The 24,625-nt window shown below is 28.2% G+C and overlaps 3 protein-coding genes across 6 annotated transcripts; all 3 read left to right on the forward strand.

Annotated features, from left to right (window-relative positions):
• The first annotated feature begins 2 nt into the window (after positions 1-2).
• Positions 3-16,491, forward strand: LOC107449814 (uncharacterized). Of its 4 annotated transcripts, none has more exons than XM_016065472.4 (9): positions 3-149; positions 634-890; positions 2,912-2,995; positions 5,106-5,252; positions 6,998-7,126; positions 8,268-8,321; positions 12,895-13,101; positions 14,313-14,526; positions 15,473-16,491. In XM_016065472.4, the coding sequence occupies exons 2-9, from the start codon at positions 665-667 to the stop codon at positions 15,729-15,731; spliced, it is 1,320 nt and encodes a 439-aa protein (XP_015920958.3). In that variant the 5' UTR covers positions 3-149; positions 634-664; the 3' UTR covers positions 15,732-16,491. The 4 variants fall into 4 exon arrangements, with proteins under 4 accessions (XP_015920958.3, XP_015920960.3, XP_071034771.2 ...); XM_016065473.4 differs by lacking the exon at positions 3-149 and adding an exon at positions 257-408; XM_016065474.4 differs by lacking the exon at positions 8,268-8,321.
• Positions 16,492-21,107: 4,616 nt separating this feature from the next.
• On the forward strand, positions 21,108-21,680 carry LOC147808030 (zinc finger MYM-type protein 1-like). The gene has a single exon (XM_087166835.1). It carries the CDS (start codon positions 21,108-21,110, stop codon positions 21,678-21,680), a length of 573 nt encoding a protein of 190 aa, XP_087022961.1.
• Positions 21,681-22,003: 323 nt separating this feature from the next.
• On the forward strand, positions 22,004-23,245 carry LOC147808031 (52 kDa repressor of the inhibitor of the protein kinase-like). The gene has a single exon (XM_087166836.1). The coding sequence runs from the start codon at positions 22,004-22,006 to the stop codon at positions 23,243-23,245; it is 1,242 nt and encodes a 413-aa protein (XP_087022962.1).
• The last annotated feature ends 1,380 nt before the right edge of the window (positions 23,246-24,625 follow it).

The raw sequence follows: 24,625 nt of genomic DNA on the forward strand, positions 1-24,625 counted from the left end.
ATTTAATTTTAATTAAAAATGTTTTGACATGTGATTATGACTTTCTCAATGCAACTGCAACTGCGTTGTTGTGGCGTGGTCTGAACTCTGATACGTCTGAATTTTACTTTCTTTTTAGTTGTCAGCTGTCAATATTCTAAATGGGATTTGTAAGTAACGCTGTGCAAATAATAATTCTTTTTTTTATCTACTCATCCTGTTCCACTTATGTTATTTAATCATATTCTCTTCATCACTAATTGGCAGTTAATTAATCACTCTTATTTTAGGCTTAACTAAATATATTGAATCACAACTCCGTAACCATTTAATGAAATTTCACCATTATTTAATTAGCAATTCAAAAACATACGTCTATCTTGTTAAATATTTGAAGTTCATTGTCGTGTCACATAAATAAATAATATAGTAAATATTTTTTTAGTATATAGATAAGTTAATATGAGCAATGAATGTTGCGATACGAGGTGCAATTATGTATTAACATTTATATTATTGTATAGTTTTAATGCTGAATATTTATGGCAGTTTATGTTTTATTTTTGAATAATCACTCAAGCTGTCACAGTTTTTAAAATCATCGTAATATTTTTCATACATTATTTAATATAAATTTTGTTTTTTATTATCTAGAAATAGAATTTGAAGGAAGCAAGGGTGCATTATGGCTGTGAATTCGTATGGGGGAGGAGGTGCTGAAGAGGGTGGTTATACTCAACTAGATTTAAGTGGAAAATTAATAATCAAAGCTCAATTAGGTGATGATATCAGGCGTATTCCCATCCACAATGAAGATATCACATATGATGAATTGGTTTTGATGATGCAAAGAGTGTTTCGTGGAAAATTAGACGCAAACGATGAAGTTCTTATTAAATACAGAGATGAAGGTGAGTTATTTCTTTGTGTCTATTCTTCTCCAGGGGAGACTTTCGCATTATGATCTGTGGCAGAATAATGGCTAAGTCTTGGTAACTTCCAGGCAGTGGCCCGTAGAAAGCTAAGAGAAACGTCATAGAAAGGGACCAACTCGAAACGTATAACTCGTAGCCACCCCCAGGCAAACATCTACATGTTTGTTTGTTTTTTTAAATTGCAAGTTTCATTTGGTACCTTAGCGATTGTGGTTGGCGTGACAGATCATAATACGGAAATATCAACTGATTTTCTGTAGTGGAATCAGAAAACTATAGTATTTCAGTTTTCTTCCTAAGAGTTTTTAAGGGCATCCCACCCTTTGATCCCAATAAATTTACCATTTTTGTAATAAAAAAAAAGCTAACACCCTTTTTATTGATATTCCACTTTCAATAAATTAATTGGCTATTTAAATAATTGCACACTGGTATAATTATCTGTAACAGATTTAATAGGAGGTTGTGTATATGTTTATAGGTTTAATTTTGATTACTGTTACAAATATTTACTTTGTTAGGATTATTCTAAACTGTTAAAATTTTTATAACTAACTTTCTTTCTTTTTAAAAAAAATGTATTATAAGTTTTTATTATATAATTTTCAATTTAAATTAGGGAAAAAAGCTTTTTGAGTTTTTTATCAATCACTCATTTTGTGTTAGTTTACTTTTTTTTGGACAAAATATGCAGAGATTGCCTTTTAGCAAGCCGTTAGTTGTTTTTGAATTTTTCTTGCATTTTGATAATGAGAGACTGAATATACTCTTCCTTTGAATCCTTTTGAAATATACGCATAAAATTCAATTATTATGTAATATTTTACATTTTCATAAATTTTTATGATGTTAAGCGAGTGTCTATTTATCAGAAAGGAAGCATCTTGCCCTTTTTTATTCCTAAAGAAAACTGTGATATTTGATATTAAAACCTTAAATAATAATTGATTAATAGCATTCAGAATTTTTTGGACTTTTTCTACTGCAATGATCTACATGAATTTAACAAAACGAATTCTCAATTTTCATTCATGTATTTTATATAAATATTTATTTCAGAAGAACAACATGAATATTTATTCAGTAAATATAAATTGGTAGAACATAATGTAATTTTCATTGCACATAAAAGTTTGGTATTGAAATATTTAACTTTAAAGCATTTGTTTACGTTAACACAAGTAGAAATGAGAAAATATCTACAGCAACAGTTTTGACAGTTTGTAACTTGTTCCACTGGCTCTTACAGTTGAACAAACTATGCCATTGATTATTAAATGTTTTTATCTTGATAAAGATCGCTAATATTTATTTATTTAATGTACTGTAACACATATCTACTTTTTATTGTGAATTTTATTTAAATTAATTAGTAATTTGTATTTTGACAGTTTGTATGGATGTAACTAATAATTTTGTTAGTACTTAAATGTATCTAGTTTATGCCAAATTATGTTATGAAATGAGTGATAGCATTTGGGATCAGTATATGTTTATTTTATGAAGTTTCGAACTAAAAAGTCTTGTTTCTATACTCTCTCTATCACAGTAATACTAAATCTGCATTATGGTGATAATTTTAGTATATCCTTGATTTATTTCTCATTGAAGTGTTATTCTGCTTTATTTAAATACATTATTAGGATACGTTCTGTGTTTATATTGAAAATCTGTACTTAATATATCTGTAATATTGATAATCTGTACTTGAAACTAAATGCAGGATATAGTGTGATTGGTTACTTATCTATTTCTGACTTTTTTTCTTCTTAATTCTCTCCTCTTATTTTAATGAAATTGTTTTGACAAAACAAATATGTTGCATAACTCTGTATTATTTTCTTTTAAATCCTTAAATTCTGTTATTGAATGTTTTCAATATATTTCTTGGTAGAATTATAATTTTAATTTATTTTGTAATTTTTCTCTAGATATTTTAAACATGCTAAAAAAAATTTATAAATTAAGTATTAATCACTCTATTTTTATTTTTTCAGATGGGGACTTAATCTCGATATTTGATAGTTCAGATTTATCCTTTGCTATTCAGTGCAGTAGGATATTAAAATTGACTATATTTGGTATGTAAGTTAAGACCTTTACATTAGAAATTAAACATTTGCTGTACAGTTGAACTTGCTTATAACAGGCATGTAAGGAATGCAATAGTTCCTTGTTATAACCAAGTGCTAAAATAAAGTGCTGGTTTCTGAAAAAATCACAAAAGTTCATATATATTAATTAAATTATAAATAGAATTTTTTTGGAGAGGTGGAAGTGCCTTGAAATTTTAGTTGATAAATCAAAAAAAATTTAGCTCACTAAAACTTGGATTCTCTTTTGTAAAAAAAATCTGTTTAAATCGATTAAACATTGTACAAACCGAGTATTTTCGATTTGTTTGATTATTCTGTGTTCTCATTAAATCAGAGCTTCATTAAATAAGCCTGTTTCACTGTATTAACAATCAGTCTTAAATTTAAAAATTATGATTTATCAGCATAAAAATGTGGATGTTTTCATATAAGTTTTACCAGCTGTGTGCACTAACACTGCCATTATATGTACCGTATATTCCGGCGTATAACGCGCACTTTTAATACAAAAAGTAACATTGGAATTTTCGGGTGCGCGGTATACGCCGAATATAAAAAATTATAGATTAAAAAATTTTAAATATAGAAAAATACTTTTATTTTAAAGAAATGACATACCTTTACCTATATACTTTATTGATTTTCGTTATTACGTAAATAGTTCATTATGTTCGTCTTCCGTTATTTCTTCAGGCACGTCATCACAATCTGTTTCGTCTTCATCATCTGTGTTACCCTCATCCATAAATAAACAGTCATCTTCTGATCCGTCCAGATTATTTCAAATGTTGCATTTTTTAAATGATTTTCTAACCATCTCAGGCTTAATTTCATCCCATACTTTTAATATCCACTGTTTTCAAACTTGCATGACGCATATGTTCTCCTTTCGTAAAGGTTTTCTCGCCCTCCAACATCCAAGTGTTCCACTGTTTTTTTTTTAAATTGGCTTTAAATGGTTAGCTTAAGCAGACATCCAATGGCGGAACTAATGGTGTCAATCCGCCCGGAATAACTGCCATATCGGTGTTACATACTTTCAAAAAGAATTTTGTATTATCTGTAAGGTGGGACCAAAACATGTCCCGCACTAAAAGGCTTTCTGGTTTTCTATAGATACTAGACGAGATATTGCACATGTACAATCCAAATTTTCGTGCGCGTTATACGAAGAATATATCTTAAAATTTAAAAAAAGTTATTGGAAATTGCGGGTGCGCGTTATACGCCGGGGCGCGTTATACGCCGGAATGTCCGGTATGTGAAAAGTTCAATTAGTAATTAAATACTTTATTAAACTCAAAACCTAAAAAGATTCAAATCACACTAGTTTTGTGCTTCTGTAAAAAAGTTTGATTTTTTACACCTTTACATTTTCTTGTTTAGTTTTAGTTGCATTTTGTTAAAAAAAATAAAAAATTCTGAATGACGCACCATAAATTAAAATTATTACTGTACGAATGCTTTCCTTAAAAGACAAGTTGCTGAAATTGTTTCATTCAATTGAATATTTATTTTATTCCAGTTTTCAGATAAAATTTGTTATTCATTTTTAAAAATAGGTGGCTAAAGCTGTCACACATCCTATCATTTTTTGTTAGTTATTTTGTGTGTGTGACCGTGCTGATATATCTTTTACAATTTCTTGAAAAGGACTTCAAAAGTATTCATTTTTATTACAAACTTTGGGGTAAAAAATTAAAATGATCAAAAATATTTTTATAAATAGTTTTTTTTTTTTTTTTAATTAAATTTGTTTATATATTTTTAGTTATAAGGTTTACTGATATATTTAATCAACATGCAGACTTACTGGGCCAATTAAGTTTAAAAAAAGAATTTCTAAATAGGGAAAAAAAAAATTTTTAATGTAAGAGTTTCAAGTTTATTAATAGTTAGCCTGTCTTAATCTGTAAAAATTAACCTAATTTCTGAGATTTTGGTGAGGATGCTTGTAAGAGTATATGATTTCATTTGTGTCTGAAAATTTTTCAACTTTGTTTATGCTGCAGCAAAATATTCTTTTTTTTTTCATGAGTATTTTTTTTTTATTGAATCAAGACACATATTTTTATAAGAGTTATTTACATTGCAGTTAATGGGCAACCTGCTCCAATGCAATCAGATGAAGTCAAACATATACGAACTGAGTTACAGAAGATAAGAAATCAAGTCAATCAATTAATAGATCAGTTAGAGCCTAGGCAAGCAATACCTGGATCAAGAGTTGAAGGTGAAAAAGGTATTATATAAATTTTTTTTAATTAAATATTTAATGTAAAGTAAATTTGGAAACTTCAGGCTGCACAGAAGTATCTAAACTAATTTGCTTTTGGGAGATAGTATATGAATACTTTCTCAATTATTGTCTTGATTATTCAAATAAAATGAATAAATGACAATGTTACTGTGATAGTTACTGTGCTTTCTTATAACTTTTCTTTTTATACTCTTTCAATTTATAACAAATGTTTTAAGACCCAAGGTAAACTATCCTTTGCCTTCAGTCAGGACAGGTAAGTGCTTAGGGATTTGATCCCTTAGATATTTATGGGGTTTGTTTTAATCCCATAAATATTAGAGAAAGTTAGATCCATAATTTGTATGCGATTGAGAACATATATCATTATGGGCTTTAAAACTGCCACTTGAAACAATGTTTGTGTTAGATCTAAGTTGCATTTAATGCCTTGCTACGGTAAATATGGTTCAGATACTAGATTATTTTTGTTCCAAGATTTCCAGAATTTTTTTTACATGTTTTTTTATGTATCGGAGGATGCGGAGAAAAATACTCGCTCATGAAATTTTTTTATCACACAGTTTATTAAATGTAGGCAAGCTAATCAGATAAAACTTTTAAGTCGAAGAGTTCATAAAGATAGAAGGTAGTAAATAATTAAAATTTTTCAAAGTGGCTTTACAGGAGGTTGTTCACTTAATTAGTTTTGTAAAGTTACTTAATCCTTCCTATTTATATTAATAGTTTCTAAGTCAACAATGTTCCAAAGTAAATTTAAAGGCTGTATTGATATAATTTCTGACCTTTTGATTAGTGATATATGGCTGTCCTCTTTAAAATTAAAAACTAACTCTAAAATATTATAAATTTTATGTTATTTCACCTCTTAAAGCAGCAAATATTTGTATTAAATTTCCTGAACACAAAATTATCTTCCTAATTGTTTTTCAATTGCATTTCTTTTATTTATTTTCCAGTCTCATATTTGATGTTTGCTACCTACATTCTTCTTGCTAAATGTTAAGGTTCTTATTTGTATGTACTAAATGTATAAGTATCGTAAATAAATTAAATTCAGCTTAAGGAGGGGTAGATTATTTGTTTCTAATAATTTTGTTATTTTTCCCTTTGAAATAATGTAACCTTATTTTTAAATAATAAATACAGTAGTGAGATGAAAACCTTTGTTATAAAATTTATCTAATACATTGCCTCACTCATTTGCTGTTATTGTTCTTATCTCATTTGAAGGTTTGATACAAATATGGTCTTATGTCTGAAAATATTTTTCTTTTTAAAATTATTAATCATACCTTTTCTGTCTACTTAATTTAATTTCTGAAATTTTTTGTTAGAGCTTAAATTTTTGTGAAAATCTTTTAATGAGAAGTGAAATTCACAGCTAAGAAAAAGATTTTAGTTGTTTCATTATTGCTGATTCTATTTGTGCTTGTATTTTTATACTTAGCTTTATTTATTTTGAATATGACGTCATCTTAGGACAATTGTACTTTTTATTCTTGAAGTTTTGAGGAGTCGGATCGTACGTTTTCTTTATTTATGATTTGAAAACAAAAGTATGTTATACCTGACATATATCAAGATTTGTATTGAAAATTGGTAAATATTTTATTTAGTTACGGATGCATGTTTTTCTATTTTTGTGGTATTAGTTATGTTTTTTACTTTTTAGTAGTAATCTCGTAATACTCAGTGGTATTTTTTGACTTTTCTTTCTTCCTTAGGTGCTATAGTGTCTCAATCAAACAGTACTCCCAATGCAGCTGCTCCTAAAGAGTTTGATCCTTTGTCATCTAAAGAAGGTGGTGAAGGCAGTAGAAATAAAGTTGCTACTTCTTTCGGCTTGCAAGAAGGCAAGAATGCATTATTTTTCTCAAAATAGATACCATTATACTAACAACTAACTGTGCCTTGATTTGTTACAGCAAATAGATTTGCTTTTATTTTTGTTGAAATAAAATTTTGTTTATGAAGTTTGTAATACTGCTGTGTTAACATTATTTTTAATCTTTGCATGCTCATGTTTAATCTGGCTGTAGTTTTTACATTAACATTAATGTAGGTAATGCATACAGTTTAAATTATGGTTTTATATATTATAGTATGTATGGAATTTCCTATTGGTTTAGTTTTTGTTAAATAATGTGAAACCTGGGATATAGAAAAATGAACTTGAATAGGTTATGGTTAAAACATTGTTAAATATTTTCTTTTTTACATAAGATGTTACTTAATTGAGTATATACAATAAATATTCTAAGAATGCTGCCAAATATACTTGCAATGTGCATTGAAAATATTCACTTTAAAAAAAGCTGCCTATAGGAACTTCAATTTATCAGTTATGCTTTAACATACTTTACAAATCTAAAACATACTTTATTTACAAAATAGAGATAGTTCGCACAGTTGGCAAGATATATGCTCCACTTGATCTAGATCTATTATTACCCTCAACCTTTTTCTTATAAATTCATCTACAAGTATTAAGAAAGCTTATAGATTGTTTACTGCTTTCTAATGGTTGCACAAAAGCTCAAAAATATTTTAAAATAAATTCAAAGAAATATAAAGGAGTGTTAATAGAAAATAAATACTCTCTATTTTCGTATTCAATTACCATTAAAAATTTATTACTTACTACAGATGAGAATCAATTTTTACTTTCATATTTAAAATTTTACCTTTTTTAAAAGTGGTAGTTATACAAACTATATCAAGGGGAAAAAATTTGAAGTTACTAAATTCAAATATTATATATATATTTGAAATAAAAATCCACAGTTTAACTAGCTTATACTATTACAGTGATAAGATTAGTCAATTGAAACTATTTGAATTACTTATTAATAAATTATATATTTTAAGTCCAGTTTTAATATTGGGTTCACCGTTTGAAGTAGCTGTTGCATAATAATCTTAGTTGCTTTTCACTTAGAAAAAAATTAGTTTAACTTTTTTCTGGGGTTTTATAAGATGCCATTTGGTTTTCAGTTTTTGATGTTATTAAGCAGATGCTTCTAAATTGGAAAGAATATATTTTGCATGGTAAGTTTCGAATTGTGCATGTTATATCTCTAATTCATTGTTCAAGGCTTGACAAATTTTTTTCTTCTGGCTGCCAGTCAAAAAATATTGATGGGTGTGTACATATTAATGTTTTAATTCATATAAGTAATTTAAGGTGCTTGGTTAGATTTTCTTAAGTGATAATTCATCCTTTGGTTGGGCTTCCTAAACTGCTATGGAGAAGTAAAAGGAAATTTGAAACCAAAAAGTAAAAACTCTCAAATTTATAACTCTACACTTTTGTTAGTATTTTTTACTGTTATTGTGCTACGTGTGATACAATTAACAATCTGAAACAAATTACTATGTATATATATAGAAAGAGGCATATATCTAGATATTTTCTTATATTAAAATTCACTATAATTGAAATCTTGGATTTAAATCATAATTTATATTTCTTTATCTTTACTTTAGTGATTCGTTTATGTAGGTATCTGTTATATAAATGTTTTTTTTAAGCAGGTTTAATTCTTGTTAGATTTTAGGTTTTATCTTTATGCATTGTTTTCTTTTGATCACTTTTGGTGACTATCTTAAATTCCAAAATAAAATAAGAAAATTTAAAATATTCTTTTTAAATCTGTATTATGAATTTGTAAATTAAGTTGTGTGTTGCTTAGACAGTGCTTTTGCATTGAATTTTAAAACTTAGAAATAAATATCTGTTATTCTTAAAACTATTTTTGTTACATTTACTTATAAAGAAAGTAAAGAAACGAAAAACTTCTTATAGAAGAAAATAAGTGACCAATAATTACTTGAGAAATTTAAAAAGTTTAATCTATTTTAAAAAAAAACACATATTTCAATTTTGCTTGGTTTATTAAAACCCACCTGAGCAAGTATGATTGTTATCTTGTACTGAATGTTCGTAATAACACAGCTAAAACAGCAATTTTTTTTTTATGTGTGTGCTTAAATTATATCTTTGAGTAGTAAAAAGTGAAGAAATGTTAAGTCCTTGATTTTTTTTATTCTAACTTGCTTCAAAACTGCCTAATCGTGTACTTGATAGCCAAGAAAACGTTTCAACCATTCCATTATACTAAGTGTACAGTCAGCAACCCTTTTGAAGTGAGAAATGTGTGAAAGAAACAATGATTATTTTGGTTTTGAAGTTGTCTTAGCATAATAAACTTTAAAGCAATAAAATAGATGCAAAATTTAATAGAAAAGTTTATTTAAAAAATTTATGTATTGGGTGATTTTTTTAATTTTTTTTAAAGTTCTTTACATTTCTCTGGTAGCTTGATGTTTTAAATTTGTCGAGTTCTTATATATTTTCATATTTGAAGACTAATATGCTTTTAGGACTTTTATATTTTATTTAATAAAATGCAATATCTTGCCATTTTATCAAGTTAGTCAAATTTCAAATAAAATTGTTTTAGGACATTAAAACGTGATTAATCTGAAGTTTGCTTTAATTTCTATACTTTTCTTCTCTATAAAAAAAATTCGTTCCGCGACAGTTTAGATCAGCTGAACTAATTTTGAATTATTTGTTAGAATGACCAATACAAGTAATATAAATAATTTATATAAAACTTAATTCCTAAATTGTATTTAAAGTTCTGCAGTAAAAACATTTTGTTCTTAATATTTCTGATTCTTGAAAGAAGAAAACTTTCTTTTTTCAAACATGATGCAAAAAATTGTTTTAGGATATAAATGAAAATTTAATAGACATTTCTGCATGAAGCATATTATTTAGTTGAAGAAGGAATTTGTAAGAAATTCATAATTAAAAATCTTAAGTTAATAAATGTGCAACTTCTGGGAGCATAGTTTTAAAAAATGTGTTTTAAATGTTATTTTAATTTTACCTTCAGCTCTCAAATTCATGTTAACATAAGTTTTTTGTAATATTTGAGTATGAAATTAAACTAAATAATTTAAATAATGCTCAAAATGCGTCATGCAGCGACTATTGTAATTATAGAAGAAGAAAAAATTCAGAATCTTAAAATAAATATTAAGATAAGAAATAAAATATTTCTTTAATATCAAACTTTTCTGGCATTTTTTTAAAAGTTTTTAATGCTATTTAGTACTCTATGTATCGAAATGAGTATATATTTTATGATGAATCATGGTCTTCTGAATAAAAAAAAAGTACATTGTTATAACTATTAAAAAATGTTTTCAAAAGAAATCATCTTTAAGAATTTTAATGACTAGGAAGGTGTGTATCAACATTCAAATTAACAATAAAAATCTGAAAGAATAGGTTAAAGCTTATAATTTCAACTTTAAAATATGCAAACAGGTCTGTTGAAAACCCAGTACTTAGCTCTAGAGTTAAATAAATTGATTAATTACTGTTACCTGAAGATATAAAAAAATGAAGGGCTTTGAGCAAAAAAAAGTTCAATTTTCAAAGTTAACAGGAAAACGTTTTTGGATGATTAACGCACTTTCCATTCTGGGAATAACATGATTCTTTGTATTATACTATTATCGAATGGAAATATTAAAAACTTTTAAAGTACTTATCAGAAAGCAATGCTAAAGAACACTTTGATATCTGATTGTTACCTTTGTAAAAGTTGTGGTTTATTACTACAACGCTCATTAGGTACACAAGTTGAAATTGTTAATGGCAATCTCCGACTTATCCTTTTCTCAAATTATTTTTGTCTGTATCTTTTGTGTTCTTACTCCTCAAAGAGTTTGCCTTATTAACATTGGTCCTGTGAACCTGGTTACCTTTTTCGAACCATTTCTGTCAATTAGCTTATAACAACCGTTTAACCAACTTTTTAGGAGTGTAATGCTGAATACGTGTGGTGCAGTATATCCTTCTGTAGCTTTTGTGCATTTAAACTCTGCATTCAGTCAATTTCTTTTGCCTTCCTAAAGTGATATCTAAGTAGTTATTAAGTTGTTGAAACTATCACCACCTGAATATATTCAATTGGTTTTCTTTATAGTTATCTGTTTTAGACAGTGTAGAATGCATATAGTGTTTGTGCATGAGTATTAAATTAATATTTTGCTGGATTGAAGTTAGTACATTCTTTTTTAATATTTCAGCCTGATTGAAATGGATATTGAATAAGCTGTTAATCAAATTGTTTTATTAAAGTATAAAAATATATATATATTTAAGATAATGCATCACATTTCCATCTACACACAATACAGGGGGGGGGGGGGTGTCTGTCTAGGTTTTTCCGAGAGGTACCTATTTTGTGAAAATTGAGACATAATTTGTAAAAATTATATTAAAAAATTAACCCAAAAATATGAATTATACGTTTCTACGAGACACAACATAAAATTATAAGATTTCCTAAACTTGAATTTGTGAAGGTACTGCTAAACGGTAGTAAATTTTGCTTGGACAGACCCCTGCAATGTTTTATTAAAATATTTATATATTACTTTCATAAAACTAATTACTATGTAAGAAAAATATTAGTTTTTTATTTTAGCAAAATCTAATTTTAAGTAGAAAAATGCTTGAAAAATCCAAATTTTGCACATCGAATTTGTTTTCTTGCTTTTATTACTCTAATAAAATCTGTATTGAAGAAAATCACTTGGTCATATTGTTACATGTAATCAATTTGTGTTTCTTATCCTATTTTAACTATTTTTTTTGTGAGTTGTACGGTTTTAAATTATTAAACATTTTAGTTATAGTAAATGTTGAAAATGTGGTATCCAAAGTACTTTTAGGAAAAGATGTGTGAAAATTTAATGAACTTTGTTTTTATTTTTTTGTATTAAATAGTTGAGAAAACTACTATATATATTTGTAATATATTAAACTGAGTATTTAATATTGATCTGAAAATATATGCAGTTGAATCTTTATTATCTGAAATAATTAGGGCTGTACTTGCATCTGATAATCAAAATAAAAAGGTATTTCGACATTCATTTCAAATGTTTCTAAAATCTGTTTATCTGAAAAAAAGTTTTCCTTGCTTTATATTCTTTTTGCAAATTTAGAGGCATTTTTTCAGATTCCATTTGCACTATGATATATTTTTCTTGCACAGATTACATAGTTTTCTTTCTCTTATCTGTAAAAGCCTATTTAAATTACACTGTAAGTCATGGGTAAGAATGGATTAAATAATATAAATTTCAGTTTTTAGATTATAATTTTTTGTAGAAAAACCGAAGCAACCAACCTCTCTAACAAACAAAACCTTTATTTGTTCACATAAAATGATTGATTATTATTTTGAAGGCCTTGTGTAGCTGAATTAAGATATAGTATGTAATTGAAATTGATAAAAGGAAGAAAAAATGTGTGCAAGTGCAAAAAAAATAGTTAAATACTTTGGAATCTTCTTTGATTAATAAGGATATTTAGATTAAAGAGGTTCATATAGTCAAAGCTCTAATCTATTATTAAAATTCTAGCTAAACACTTTGAAATGGGAAAGAATATGCTAATGATTACGAATAATTAAAATTCAAAGCATTTATTTTATATGATCTCCTTAAAAGTTAAATTCAAGTTCAGTTTATTCGACACGCAAATGATTTTCCATTAGTGCATTATTTGTATTAAATTATTTGTTTGTTTCAGATGCTCGAGCTGGCTCTCCTGATAGTATATCTAGTTTAGGTTCATCAGCAAGTCAAAAGCAACCACAACAGCAACAACAAATGCAACAGGGTGTACCTCCTCCAACAAGCATGTACCAAAACCAACCTCAACCTGTATACGTACCTTCACAAAACCCACAACATGGCCCATCACCACATCACTATTTTCAAGGTCCTACTGGAAGTGGTAAGATAGTTTTCATTCTTCATCTTCAATACATTTTTGTCATTTATTTGGGAATGTTATGTAACGAATGATGCCTTCTTAAAGCATTCCACACCAGAAATTGCAAGTTTTTGGCAAATTTCAATTTTAATCATTTGTCCACTAATGATAAGTGATGTCAAGAACATAGTTATGCATTCTAATTTAATAGACTAATTTTTAGACATATTTATCTACTAATTATATAATTATTAATCTTGTTAAAATAGAAATAAATTATGTAAAAAAAAATTTGTCGTTTCTTTAGAGAATATTGCAGTTCTTACAATAGCATATGTGCAAATTCTTTCAATTTTGCTTTCTCCTAAATTCCCTATATTTGATCTTCTAATTTTTACCAAAAATTTGAACATTTTAAAGAAAAGACGTTTAAAATAAGTTTTACTTTATTTCTAATTTATATGATATTGTTTTTAAAAAGGAAATATGTTTTAAAGTACTCATTTGAAGTAAATTTTTTACTGAAATTTAAGTTCTTTTTAAAAAGAGAATTTGAATTTTTACATTAAAAATGGTATATTTTCAATATGAAATTGAGTTGAACAATTTTATAAGTGTTTTACCATTTGATTGGATGTTACAAATATTTAATAAAGACATATTTTCAAAATAAAAATTCTATTTTATAAAAAAAAAATGTGAAGTAGGGTTTCTTTTGAAAAAAAAGAAAATATTTGTTAATTTAATCTTTCCAATTCCTCTTTTTAAATGTTGCAGCTATATTAAAACATTCTACAGCAGTGTTCATAAAATGCTCTTAAGATTTCTTTAATTTTTCAGATATGATGATTTTTATGTATTAAAAATATTATATGTTCACAAGGTGTGTTACAAAATTTGATTAGCAGATGTAAAGTCTTTGATTGGCAAATTTAACTTTAGGATAGTAAAAAAAGGGTAAAAATTGGTAAAAATCTATATAGCAAACTCTTAACTGACCACTTTTAGATTTTTAGATTTCTTTTAATGCCTTTTATTATCCCTCTGAATTCATAGGTCAGTTTTTTTAAACACCTTGTATATCTGCGTGTAATTCCTTAATTCTGTTTTAGAATAGAGTGCATATGTTATTTTTTTCTGCAGACATTTCAAAGGAAAATTTGTTACATCTTATTCATTAAAAATTGATTCAATGCAATAAAAATAAAAAAACAATTTAATATTTCTTTTAGGACCTCATCAGCAACCTCAGTCGCCTGCTTCTAGTGTTACTGGTGGATTTGTTCCCACACCTGGTGCTGGATATGGTTCTCAACCAGGTCAAAGTTATGGCAATTATCAACAAAGCCCACAGATGCAACAGGCTCAATTTGCTCAACAGCAACCTTCTCAATCTCAGCAACAGCAGCAGCAACAACAGCAGCAGCAGCAAATGACTCAACAATTGTAATATTTTACTTGTTGAATTTTTCACTTTAAAAGTTAGAAATTTATTTAGTTATTTTACCCTTTGGAGGGTCATAGGAAGTATACTTTCCACCAACTTCACTCATTTTTAAGTATCAATAATAAGCTATTTTCCCTCCCATGGTTTGTGCAGCCATTTGATAATAATTTCAGAAAATAAAAAATGAGACTTAGTTTGCATAAATGCAGGTAACAAAGGTTAGCCCACCATCAAGAAGGGGCCAATTTTAGGGAGTTATCTTCTCTTGTGCATTATGCCTTCATTTATTTCGTCGTTTCTCATTGTTTATCTATACTTATAAAGACAGAATTTATAAATTTGGTAATCTCTAAGGACAGAAATACAAGTTTATGGCTAATTTCTTACATTGGGTAAAATTTTGAAAATCCTTCCTAATAATAAAAAAGTTTTATAAATCAAAATTATTTAAAGTAATAAACTAAATTTGTTTTTGAAAGTAAATCTCTGTCTCAAAAATAATTGAACGCAATATTACTTGAAAAAAAGTGGCAATATATCATGTTAAATTAATTTTAATACGACAAAATACTGCTTGATTGGAAGTGAATAAATTTTTTTTTATTTCTTATAATTTGTATTCCTGTTTTGCTTTTAACTTCAGATTATATTTTCTAAATTTATAAAGAAAAAAAATTATTTGGCAGACATTTTGTGACATTTTCTTTAGCTCTTTTTTAAAAGACTGGATTGTTTTTCTATAAATATTTATTATTAAAGTAGATATCTTCGTTTAGATTTTGAAATTATAATGAATTATTAGAAAACTGATTTGAATGCATAATGTTGGTAACATTACTGTGAGTTATAAACGTAAAATCTTAAAATAACCGATATTTTATAGCATTACCTCTTGGACTTTGTTGTTTACTTTACTACAGCAATTCTTTTTTTCTTGTCTTACAGACGTAGTAGCCCATATGCTGGACCTCCTACTGGTGCTCCAGCTCCAAGTCAGGCTGGTGGTCCCAGTTCCTATGCTGGAGGACCCCCTACTTCTCAAGCCTATCAAGGACAAATGCAATATCCTGCTGGTTATTCTCCTGGACCAACTGGTGGACCCATGCCACCAACAAGCGCTGGACCTGCCTCTGGAAATCCTTATTCTCGAGGTCCTACTTCTGGCTACCCCCGTCCTTCTCTGCCCTATCAAACAGGATATTAAGCTTTGTATCTTTAGCCAATTCCAGGTTGCTTTTCTGTTTTCTGGCGTAGGATCTGTATGTGGCAGGCCATCTACAAATAATTGCATTATTTTATATAGATGATGCCTATATCATTTCCTTGTTATATGCTTTGTTTCTAAAACTAGCTGAAAATATAAGACATTTTAGTTCTTAAACTCTAAAAATTTATGGTATTTATTATTAGGATTATTTCTTTGTTATTTCCATACATTCGAAATTTTAAATGTGATAGAAATGTGGAATTAAAATGTTTATTTTTCAATTCAGTAGTGTTCTGTATTTTAAATTTGATTGTAATTTGCATATGAAACATCTGTAATCACAACTAAGTTCATGTCTAGAGTCTTAATCATGTTAATTAAATGGTACTACCTTTGTCGAAAAAAAATTATTTTTTTATAGAAAAAGAAAATATTAACACTTATGAAGCTGTAATATTCATTCCATTATATTTTAAAAGGTTGTATGGAGAAAGATTCTTTTTTTTTAATGGCTCTTAATTATCTATGAGCATAATTTTTTCCGTTAGAGCAGCTACCTAAATTACAATTTTGTTACATAAATAAAATAAGAAATTAATAAATTGTATTTAAAATGATACATGTAATGAATGTGTAAATTTTAATATGTATGTGTACATTTAAAAGATTTAAGTTCCGTTTTTTTTTATATTCATTTTTTGTAACTCATGTTTATGTAATTTTAAATCATTCAGGCAAATAAAATATTTCGAGATTATTGTGTTGTGATGATATAAAATTTTACTTATGTCCATCCATTCATAAACCATCATAATTTTTTAAAATTTCAATAAATAAAGAACATGTTATTGAGACATAAATTCACTACTCTAAGAGGCCTCTTTCCTCAGGCTAACTGCAACAGTCAAAGAGGAGTAGTTATAGGTGGAAAATTCTAATTATGCTTTGGTCTTAATTTAACTTTCAGAAATAAACTAATATTGGATATTTTATCTTTTAAAAAACATATTTAAAATTTAAGGTCGTCACTCAATTAGATCTACAAAATAAGAAATTTAATTTTTCAAAACAAAAACAAAAAACAGTTCAAAATTTCTAATTCTTATTTTTGCTTCAATTTATATCAATTTGTTTATTTTTCATCTCGGTTTGACGATTATATTTGTAGAAATTTTAGTAATTTATGAAAATTTTTAGCAAAAAGTTTGCTTAACATTAAATACATAATATTGCCCAATCAAAAATATTTGCCTTGTTTTTTAAGAAAGCAGTATTTCTTGTACAATTATGCTAACTACTTACTACTAAATAAACTAGGAACAAGGGGTGAAGGATTGTTACACTATTATTAAACTTCCTCTTTGAGGAATACTAAGTTTTGATAAATCAATAACATGAAAAATCTGCTCTTCCAAAAAAGGCAGAGAGTCTAACACACTGAAGATGGGCTGTGGAAGAACAGTTACTACACAGAAAAAAGTTTTTTTTCTGAATCAACTTTTATGGACGTGAAGGTTCTTCCAACAATCTTTAAATGTTGCTACATGTCTGACCAGAGATTTGAGCGTCTTATATCTACAGTGTGCAAATAAAAAAAATAAGGAACATGACTTTTGATCTGATGATTGGGTTGTCACATACTTATTAGGGACTACATTATATTGAAGTTGAATAAATTGTTTTACACTGCTCAAAACAAAGGATATTGATGTTGTGGGTTGATCTTGCATCTGGAGATTCGTTTGAATGATAGATAATTATCGATATACGTAGTCGGCTGTATGAGATAAAAATGTTTGTTTGGCAGAACTAAATATGTTGTATTTGGTATTTGGGTGCATAAGAAAAAATGTTTCCTTAAAAGAAAATCGTTTTTGGTAGTATAACCCCATCCCCCTCCCCTGATGGCTAGCAACGTTGAACACCTCTGAGGCATCAAGTCAATTACGTTATTAATGAGGGGCTGGAGTATTCTCTACACTCCTTCAAAATTGCCCTTTCTAGTTCTTGGTGAGTTTGTGGGGGTGATAAGCATCCAGCAATTTGTCCGTCCAGGATGTCCATAGCCTGCGTAATAGGGCTCATGTTCGGCGAACACGCTGACCAATCCGTTCGTATGATTCCTTTCTTCAAAAGGATATTCACCTTAGTTAGTCCGATGTGACCTGCAATCGTCGTCCATTAATATGAAGTCATTTCCAAATGCTGCAGCGTAAGGGACTACAATATGTCAAAAAAATTTCATGAATTTTATACTGATTAAAGTTAAAATCAGGGAAGAGATTATTCTTTTTACGAATTTAAATATAATTTTTTTATGTGTGAAATTCAAGAAACTACTGTGCTTGCGTATTTTAATTTAGTCCCTGTCGAAAATTGGACGCCAGCGACGCGTGTTGTGCTAAATGTCGACAGCAAATATTTTTGTCCTTATTAAAATCGGAATAAACCAACACAAAATAAGCCATAATGCCACTGAGACAGGATATAATGCTTAATGTAAATTTACTAGTCTTCCTTAAGACACAAGATCTTGAGTTTTAACGCTCCTTCCAAAAACAGAAGACAATAAAACTTGCAGGGGAAAAAATTTGCATGCATTTTAGTATTCTATTCTAGGTTTTTTTTTTTTTTTTTTTTTTAGAACGTTACGATTTGCGATCATGTAAAAAAAAGTAGACAAATCGAAGAATATTTTAATGTCAAAAAATTTATTCACAAGAACAATTTCAGACCAACTTATTTCTAGACAAACAATAAGGGGATAAGGACTTTTCTTTTTGGTGCAAAGTGCATTGCTGGGCTAAGTCTATTGCAAGAATGAATGCACTGCAAAAGATTTTATAATGCAACAAACAACTATTTTTCAGCAAACGATAATTCTTAATTTATTAAGTAGCAGACGATTTTTTTCCTCAACGCTTATTATTCTTAGATTTTGTGTTAGCATTTCAGTTAGAATTTGGCTTTTGATAGAGAAAGGAATGAGTTCTTTTCTTTTTGTTAGACTGAGCCAATTGTTTTTGGATTTTATCTATTATATTAAATTCGAATTACCAATCATTACTTCTAAGGATAGATTTATTCTTGAAGTTGGATCTATATATCTAAGTGATAGAAAAAATTTAATAATAAGTAAGTGTTTTGATTTATATTGTTTTCAGTTATTTATTTTTAATTTTAACTAATTTGTTAATGAGATAGTTTAAATTACTCAAACTCTGCATGTTGTAATTCGTAAATTATTCTACTTATCTAAATTGAATCAATTGTTATTCTGTGCCATGTATCCGTTAGTATGAAATTTCTTAATAAAACCCGAAACATTTTGTTTTGTGAAATAGAAAAACTACGATTTTACTTACAGCTGTGTTAATTTTTCTTTTCGTAATTAGTATATTACACAACATTTGTATGCTTTTTACATCATTTATTTTGGTCAACTGAAATTATTCCGCCATGAACTGCTCAATAACTAAAGGGATATTAAAAATTAAGGACACCTCAAATAATTCGAAGGGCAAACAGAAAAAGAATAATAATAATAATTTGAAAAATATTTATCTTGAGGTTGTACACTGCTTCAGATTACGTCTTGTTACATAACAAAAAATATGGCATTGATCCAAATAAAATTTCAATCTATTCGAGAGCCTTTCAACGAGATCTAACTTTTCCTTACTTCTTTCACTCCTATTTTTGTATGACTTCCTTGTATGCTTATGGTCAAGATATTTTTCTTCATCTGCCTTCTCAAATATCCAGCCTATTTTATTTCCGACTCCACCCTCGAAAAATATTCCTTCAATTCTAGCATTTATATGGTGCCCCAATAAGAGGAGACAATTAGAACTTTAAATAAAATAATTTTATTTATCTATTGTAATCATTATGTATGGAACAAGATATCAGATAAAGACATTGGTTTTTAATTTGAATGAGAGGCATCTTTCTACAATGTTTCGTTGATTTTTTTTTTCCGGATAATCTACTTTTTTGGGCAGAGCCATCTGAATGGTTCTAGGTGCCTTTAGGCAGTGGCGTAGTTTTGGGGGGGGGGGGTTTGGGGGACAACCCCCCCCCCCCGAAATTATTCGTAACTTGTTTAATCAAAATGGACAACTCTATAAAAATAAATACAATTTAATTTACAAGTGTTTTTTTTAAATAAAGAAATAAAAATTAATAATAAAAATAAAAATTAATAATAAATATAAAAATAGTATCAATATTCTTCATCTATGCAAAAAACAATTGTTAGTTTCTTTTTCATTTTACACGTGACCACGCGAGTAATATTGCTGACGAGATCAATTTCAAGGCCGCTGTCTCAACCAATCTCCAGCGTTAGGGGGTAAAAATAAAAGAGATGGGAAAAAAGAATTTTAGTTTATGTTAGTGATTGATTCTTTCGATTATAATCATGGATCGTTGGCTAATTAAAAGGCCAAGAATTGAAACAAATAATGACAAAGATATTGACTCCGTTTCGATAAACGATTGTTTCACTAATATGGAATGTTGTTCGAGTTCAGGAAATAACTCAAAAACAGCAGGTAAGCAATATTTTTTTGTCAAATTTTATTATTCCAGTTTAACTTTCTTCTGATTTTTGCTAATAACGTATTTTCTTGAAAAGAGAATTTTCATTATTATAAATTTTAATTTCCTCAGCATAAAGAAAAGCAAAATAAAAATAATATTTTTTTTGTTGACTTTAAATTATTTTATTACACTTGATTCTGTTCTATTTGCTTGATTTAAAATTATTTCATATTGGACATGCCGAAAGATATAAAATAATTGAATAATCGTATATAATAAACATTTACATATTTGAAAGAATTATCTTTCAGAATGTATTTTTTTTTACATTTCAATTATTCTTATAAATATGTATAGTTCTATTCTAGATTCCTTCAATTATACACTTAAATATCGAGTTGAAACAAAATTATAAACATTTTTTTTACCCATCAAATATTTTTTCCAAATTATAAGCGTTACAAATCGTTTTTTTTTTTCAAACGTATACATAAATAGTGCTTCTTTTCTTCCGTTTCTAACAGCTTTGCCCATTTCGTTTTTGAGGTGATTATTTACTTTGCTAGCAATTTTAAATGCGAATCGTATGAACGGCTTTTCTTATTCAATACTGAAAGTTTTTTTTATATTTTCAAGTTTCAAATTTGCTTTAATTTTTAAAACTTTCCTTTGTTTCACATTTTCATTAAAAACATAATTTTCATTGCAGTTTTAAATGAATCAGTTATCGAAAGTGGAAGTGATCCGATGTTAAAAGATATTTCGCGTTTAGAGCATAGTAAAAAATACACTGATGAAGAAAAATGGGAAATTTTAAAAAATCGTTGTATGCCAAATGAATCATTTAAGTTTCCTACTAGTGGAAAAAGAAAATTAAATTTTCAAAGAAAATGGCTGTTAGAATTCCCTTGGTTAGAATATTCAGGAAATTTGGACGGTGCATTTTGTCGATATTGTTTTTTCTTCTGTAGTGAAGAAGTAGGTAAGGGGAGCCATACAGTGCCAAATTCTCTTGTGAAAAAGCCTTTTAATAAATGGAAAAACGCTAAAGAGAAGTTTAATTATCATCAAAATTTAGACTATCACAAAAATGCATGCGTGTCTGGGCAACACTTTATAAGCATTAATGAAAATAAAATTCCTAACGTACATCTTCAACTTGACACTGCGAAACAAGTCACAATTAAAGAAAATAGAAAAGTGTTAACATCAATCATCGAAACTATAATTTTAATAGGCAAACAAGAATTAGCTTGCCGTGGTCATTGTGACTCCGGACCGATAACGATGAAAGCTCCATGCCACAATGATGGAAATTTTAGATCTCTACTGCGCTTTCGAATGGCAGCGGGGGATGAAAGTCTAAGGCAGCATTTTGCTCGAAAGGAAGCCGCTACGTAAGTCCTCAAATCCAAAATGAGCTCATTGAAATTTGTGGAAGGACTATTTTAAAAGAGCTTGTTGTTAAGATCAACAAGTCGGAATGCTTCAGCATATTAGCTGATGAAACTCCAGACGTTAGCGGGGTTGAACAATTATCACTGTGTGCCCGATATTTAGAAAAAACCGAGCAAGGACTAGTTTTGAGAGAAGACTTTTTGACTTTTGTGCAAGTTGATGACGTCACTGGAAGAGGATTATCAAATAAATTAATCAATACTTGCAAAGAATTAAATTTAAATTTGAAGTTTTTAAAAGGTCAAGGATATGATGGCGCGTCTTCAATGAGCGGAAAGTTGCAAGGGTGTGCAGCTCGTATTAAGGAGATGTATCCACAAGCTTTATACGTTCATTGTGCAAGCCATTCTCTTAACTTAGCCTTAAGCGATACATGTGCTAATTCCTATTTGAGGAATGCCGTAGGCGTTATAAAAGAAGTGATTTACTTTTTCAGGCATTCATGCAAAAGGGAAGCCATTTTACGAAATGAAATTAATGAAATAAATAATGAGGTTAAAAAGCAACGTTTAACGAAATTGTGTGAGACGAGGTGGACAGAAAGACTTGATGCAGTTATTACGTTCAAAGAACTTTTTATTCCAATATTTTACTCTCTGGAAAAAATTCAGGAATCAGGAGACAACGAGTCTTCAAAGAAAGCGTACATTTTGTTACAGTCTTTAAAAGGTGGGAATTTTATTATTTCTTTGATAGTGATCCATGAGCTTTTTTCCTTTACTCACAGGCTATCAACATACTTACAAGGAGTAAAGGTTGATTTAGTATCCGCTGTGGATATGGCAGATGATTTAATAAACCTGTTTAAGAGTGCACGTGAAAACGCCGAATCAAAATTTAAATCTTTATTTGAAAATGCGACTGAATTTGCTGACGAAGTTGGAGAAGAGCTCAAAATTCCCCGCCTTTCAGCAAAACAGAGGAATAGAGGAAATTATCCTGCATGTTCTCCCGAAGATTATTACAGGAAATTGATATTTATTCCTGCTTTAGACCACATTATTTGCCAATTAAATATAAGATTTGCTGCCCATCGAAAAGTACTCACAAGTATTCAAAACATTTTACCCGTTTCAGTAGTAAAATTGAGTGAAAAACAAATTGAAGGGTGTTTGGAAGAAATTTTAACGACATGGCCGGACATATCAGACGTTGCAGCTGCTAATATTATTGTTAAGGAAGTTTTACTGTGGAAGCAACGTTGTACTCAACCTTCAGACGCAGAAAGGCCCCATTCATTTATAGACGCAATAAACTTCTGTGATGAACTTTTATTTCCACACGTCTACAACATCTTAAAAATAGGAGCTACCTTACCTGTCACTGTTGCCAGTGTAGAACGCAGCTTTTCGACTTTGAAAAGAATTAAATCATATTTGAGAAACTCCACAAAAGAAACTCGTTTGAACGGACTGGCTCATTTAAGCATACATCGGGAAATTGAAGTAGATATAAATAATGTTATTAACATCTTTTCAGAATCTAAACATCGAAACATCTTTTTGTAACACCTATCAATTTATTTGCTAAAATATATGTACCATATACTAGTACTTGATAATATTTATATATTTTAATGATTTTGCTTTATATGCATCTTATAATTTATTGAAACGAGATATTGCCTGATAGGAAGATATATATATATATATATATATATATATATATATATATATATATATATATATATATATATATATATATATATATATATATATATATATATATAAAAAATTTGTATGTGTGTGTCAAAAGTAGATAACCCCCCCCCCGAACGTTCATCAAAACTACGCCACTGCCTTTAGGCAAAGAATATTACTTAGTGCGCTCTAAAATGGATGTACCATTTAGATATTGCTTTTTTGTAGAATTTCTTTTAGGATATTACTTTTTTGTAGAATTTTTTTTTAGGATATTACTTTTTTGTAGAACTTTTCAAATATATTTATCAAGAGCAAATGTTCCCCTATTGCAATATTTGCTCTTAACTATATTTTAAAGAGTTAACAGATTCGAAAGTGATTCTTGCTATACAAGTGTGAAGGATTCATATAGCGAGAAGTTCTGCATGTAACAATAGGAATCCTATCAGAATCAGCTAATACTCTTGAAAAGCGAAATAATAAACGGCAGCGTGCTGTATGAAAATTTTTATTCGTTGATAAAACAAATCTTTCTAACATTTCAAGCTTCACTCATGTACATTTACTTCCGAAATAAATATCACATACAATGCACAAATACAAATAGAGATTTTAGATTTAAAAACTGAATAGGTTTTCTATAAAGATTATGTTAAATACGAGTTTAGTATATAAAGCATGCTATGACACACATTTTTTTGTTGTCTTTTTTAATAAATACATGTATGTATTTATAACATTTATCTGAAAAAAAATCTATGTAACTGTGATTGTTTTGCGTACTAGTAGCAATTATTTTATATATAAAAAGGGGAATTCTGCGTATTGAAATAGAATTTTCTGTGCGTCTCCTCAGTTTTTTTTAATTGTTTACAAAAATATTTTATCCTTTTCATACCTGATAAGTGACTTTGAACAACCATTTTAAATTTTTACATTTTAATGCGAAATAATCAATTTTTTTTTTTTTTTTTTTTACGATTCAATAAATTATAGTGCATTGAATCTCTAACCTGGTCATTTCATGTACTGAATTAGAGGAAATATTTTTAAAATTAACCGAAAAGTGATTAAGTAAGATCATTTTAAAGTTTCTAAAATGGAAAAGTTACGTTTATGTAAAATGGAAAAGTTAGCCAAATGACATATCGTGATGAATCAATACTTATTATGATTCTTGGTAAGGATATTTTTGTATTGTGGTAAGGACATCGTGATAAGGATATTTTTAAATGTTATCTCATT

This window comes from Parasteatoda tepidariorum, chromosome 6, assembly GCF_982258835.1.
Source record: "Parasteatoda tepidariorum strain Cologne lab strain chromosome 6, Ptep-v5.0, whole genome shotgun sequence".
NCBI classification, from domain to species: Eukaryota; Metazoa; Arthropoda; class Arachnida; order Araneae; family Theridiidae; genus Parasteatoda; species Parasteatoda tepidariorum.

Coding starts and splice junctions, on each gene's coding strand:
- LOC107449814 (XM_016065472.4), top strand. CDS start 665: ATGGCTGTGAATTCGTATGGGGGAGGAGGTGCTGAAGAGGGTGGTTAT. Junction 2,996..5,105: donor ATTAAAATTGACTATATTTG/GTATGTAAGTTA, acceptor TTTACATTGCAG/TTAATGGGCAACCTGCTCCA. Junction 7,127..8,267: donor TTCTTTCGGCTTGCAAGAAG/GCAAGAATGCAT, acceptor TTTGGTTTTCAG/TTTTTGATGTTATTAAGCAG.
- LOC147808031 (XM_087166836.1), top strand. CDS start 22,004: ATGAGCGGAAAGTTGCAAGGGTGTGCAGCTCGTATTAAGGAGATGTAT.
- LOC147808030 (XM_087166835.1), top strand. CDS start 21,108: ATGCCAAATGAATCATTTAAGTTTCCTACTAGTGGAAAAAGAAAATTA.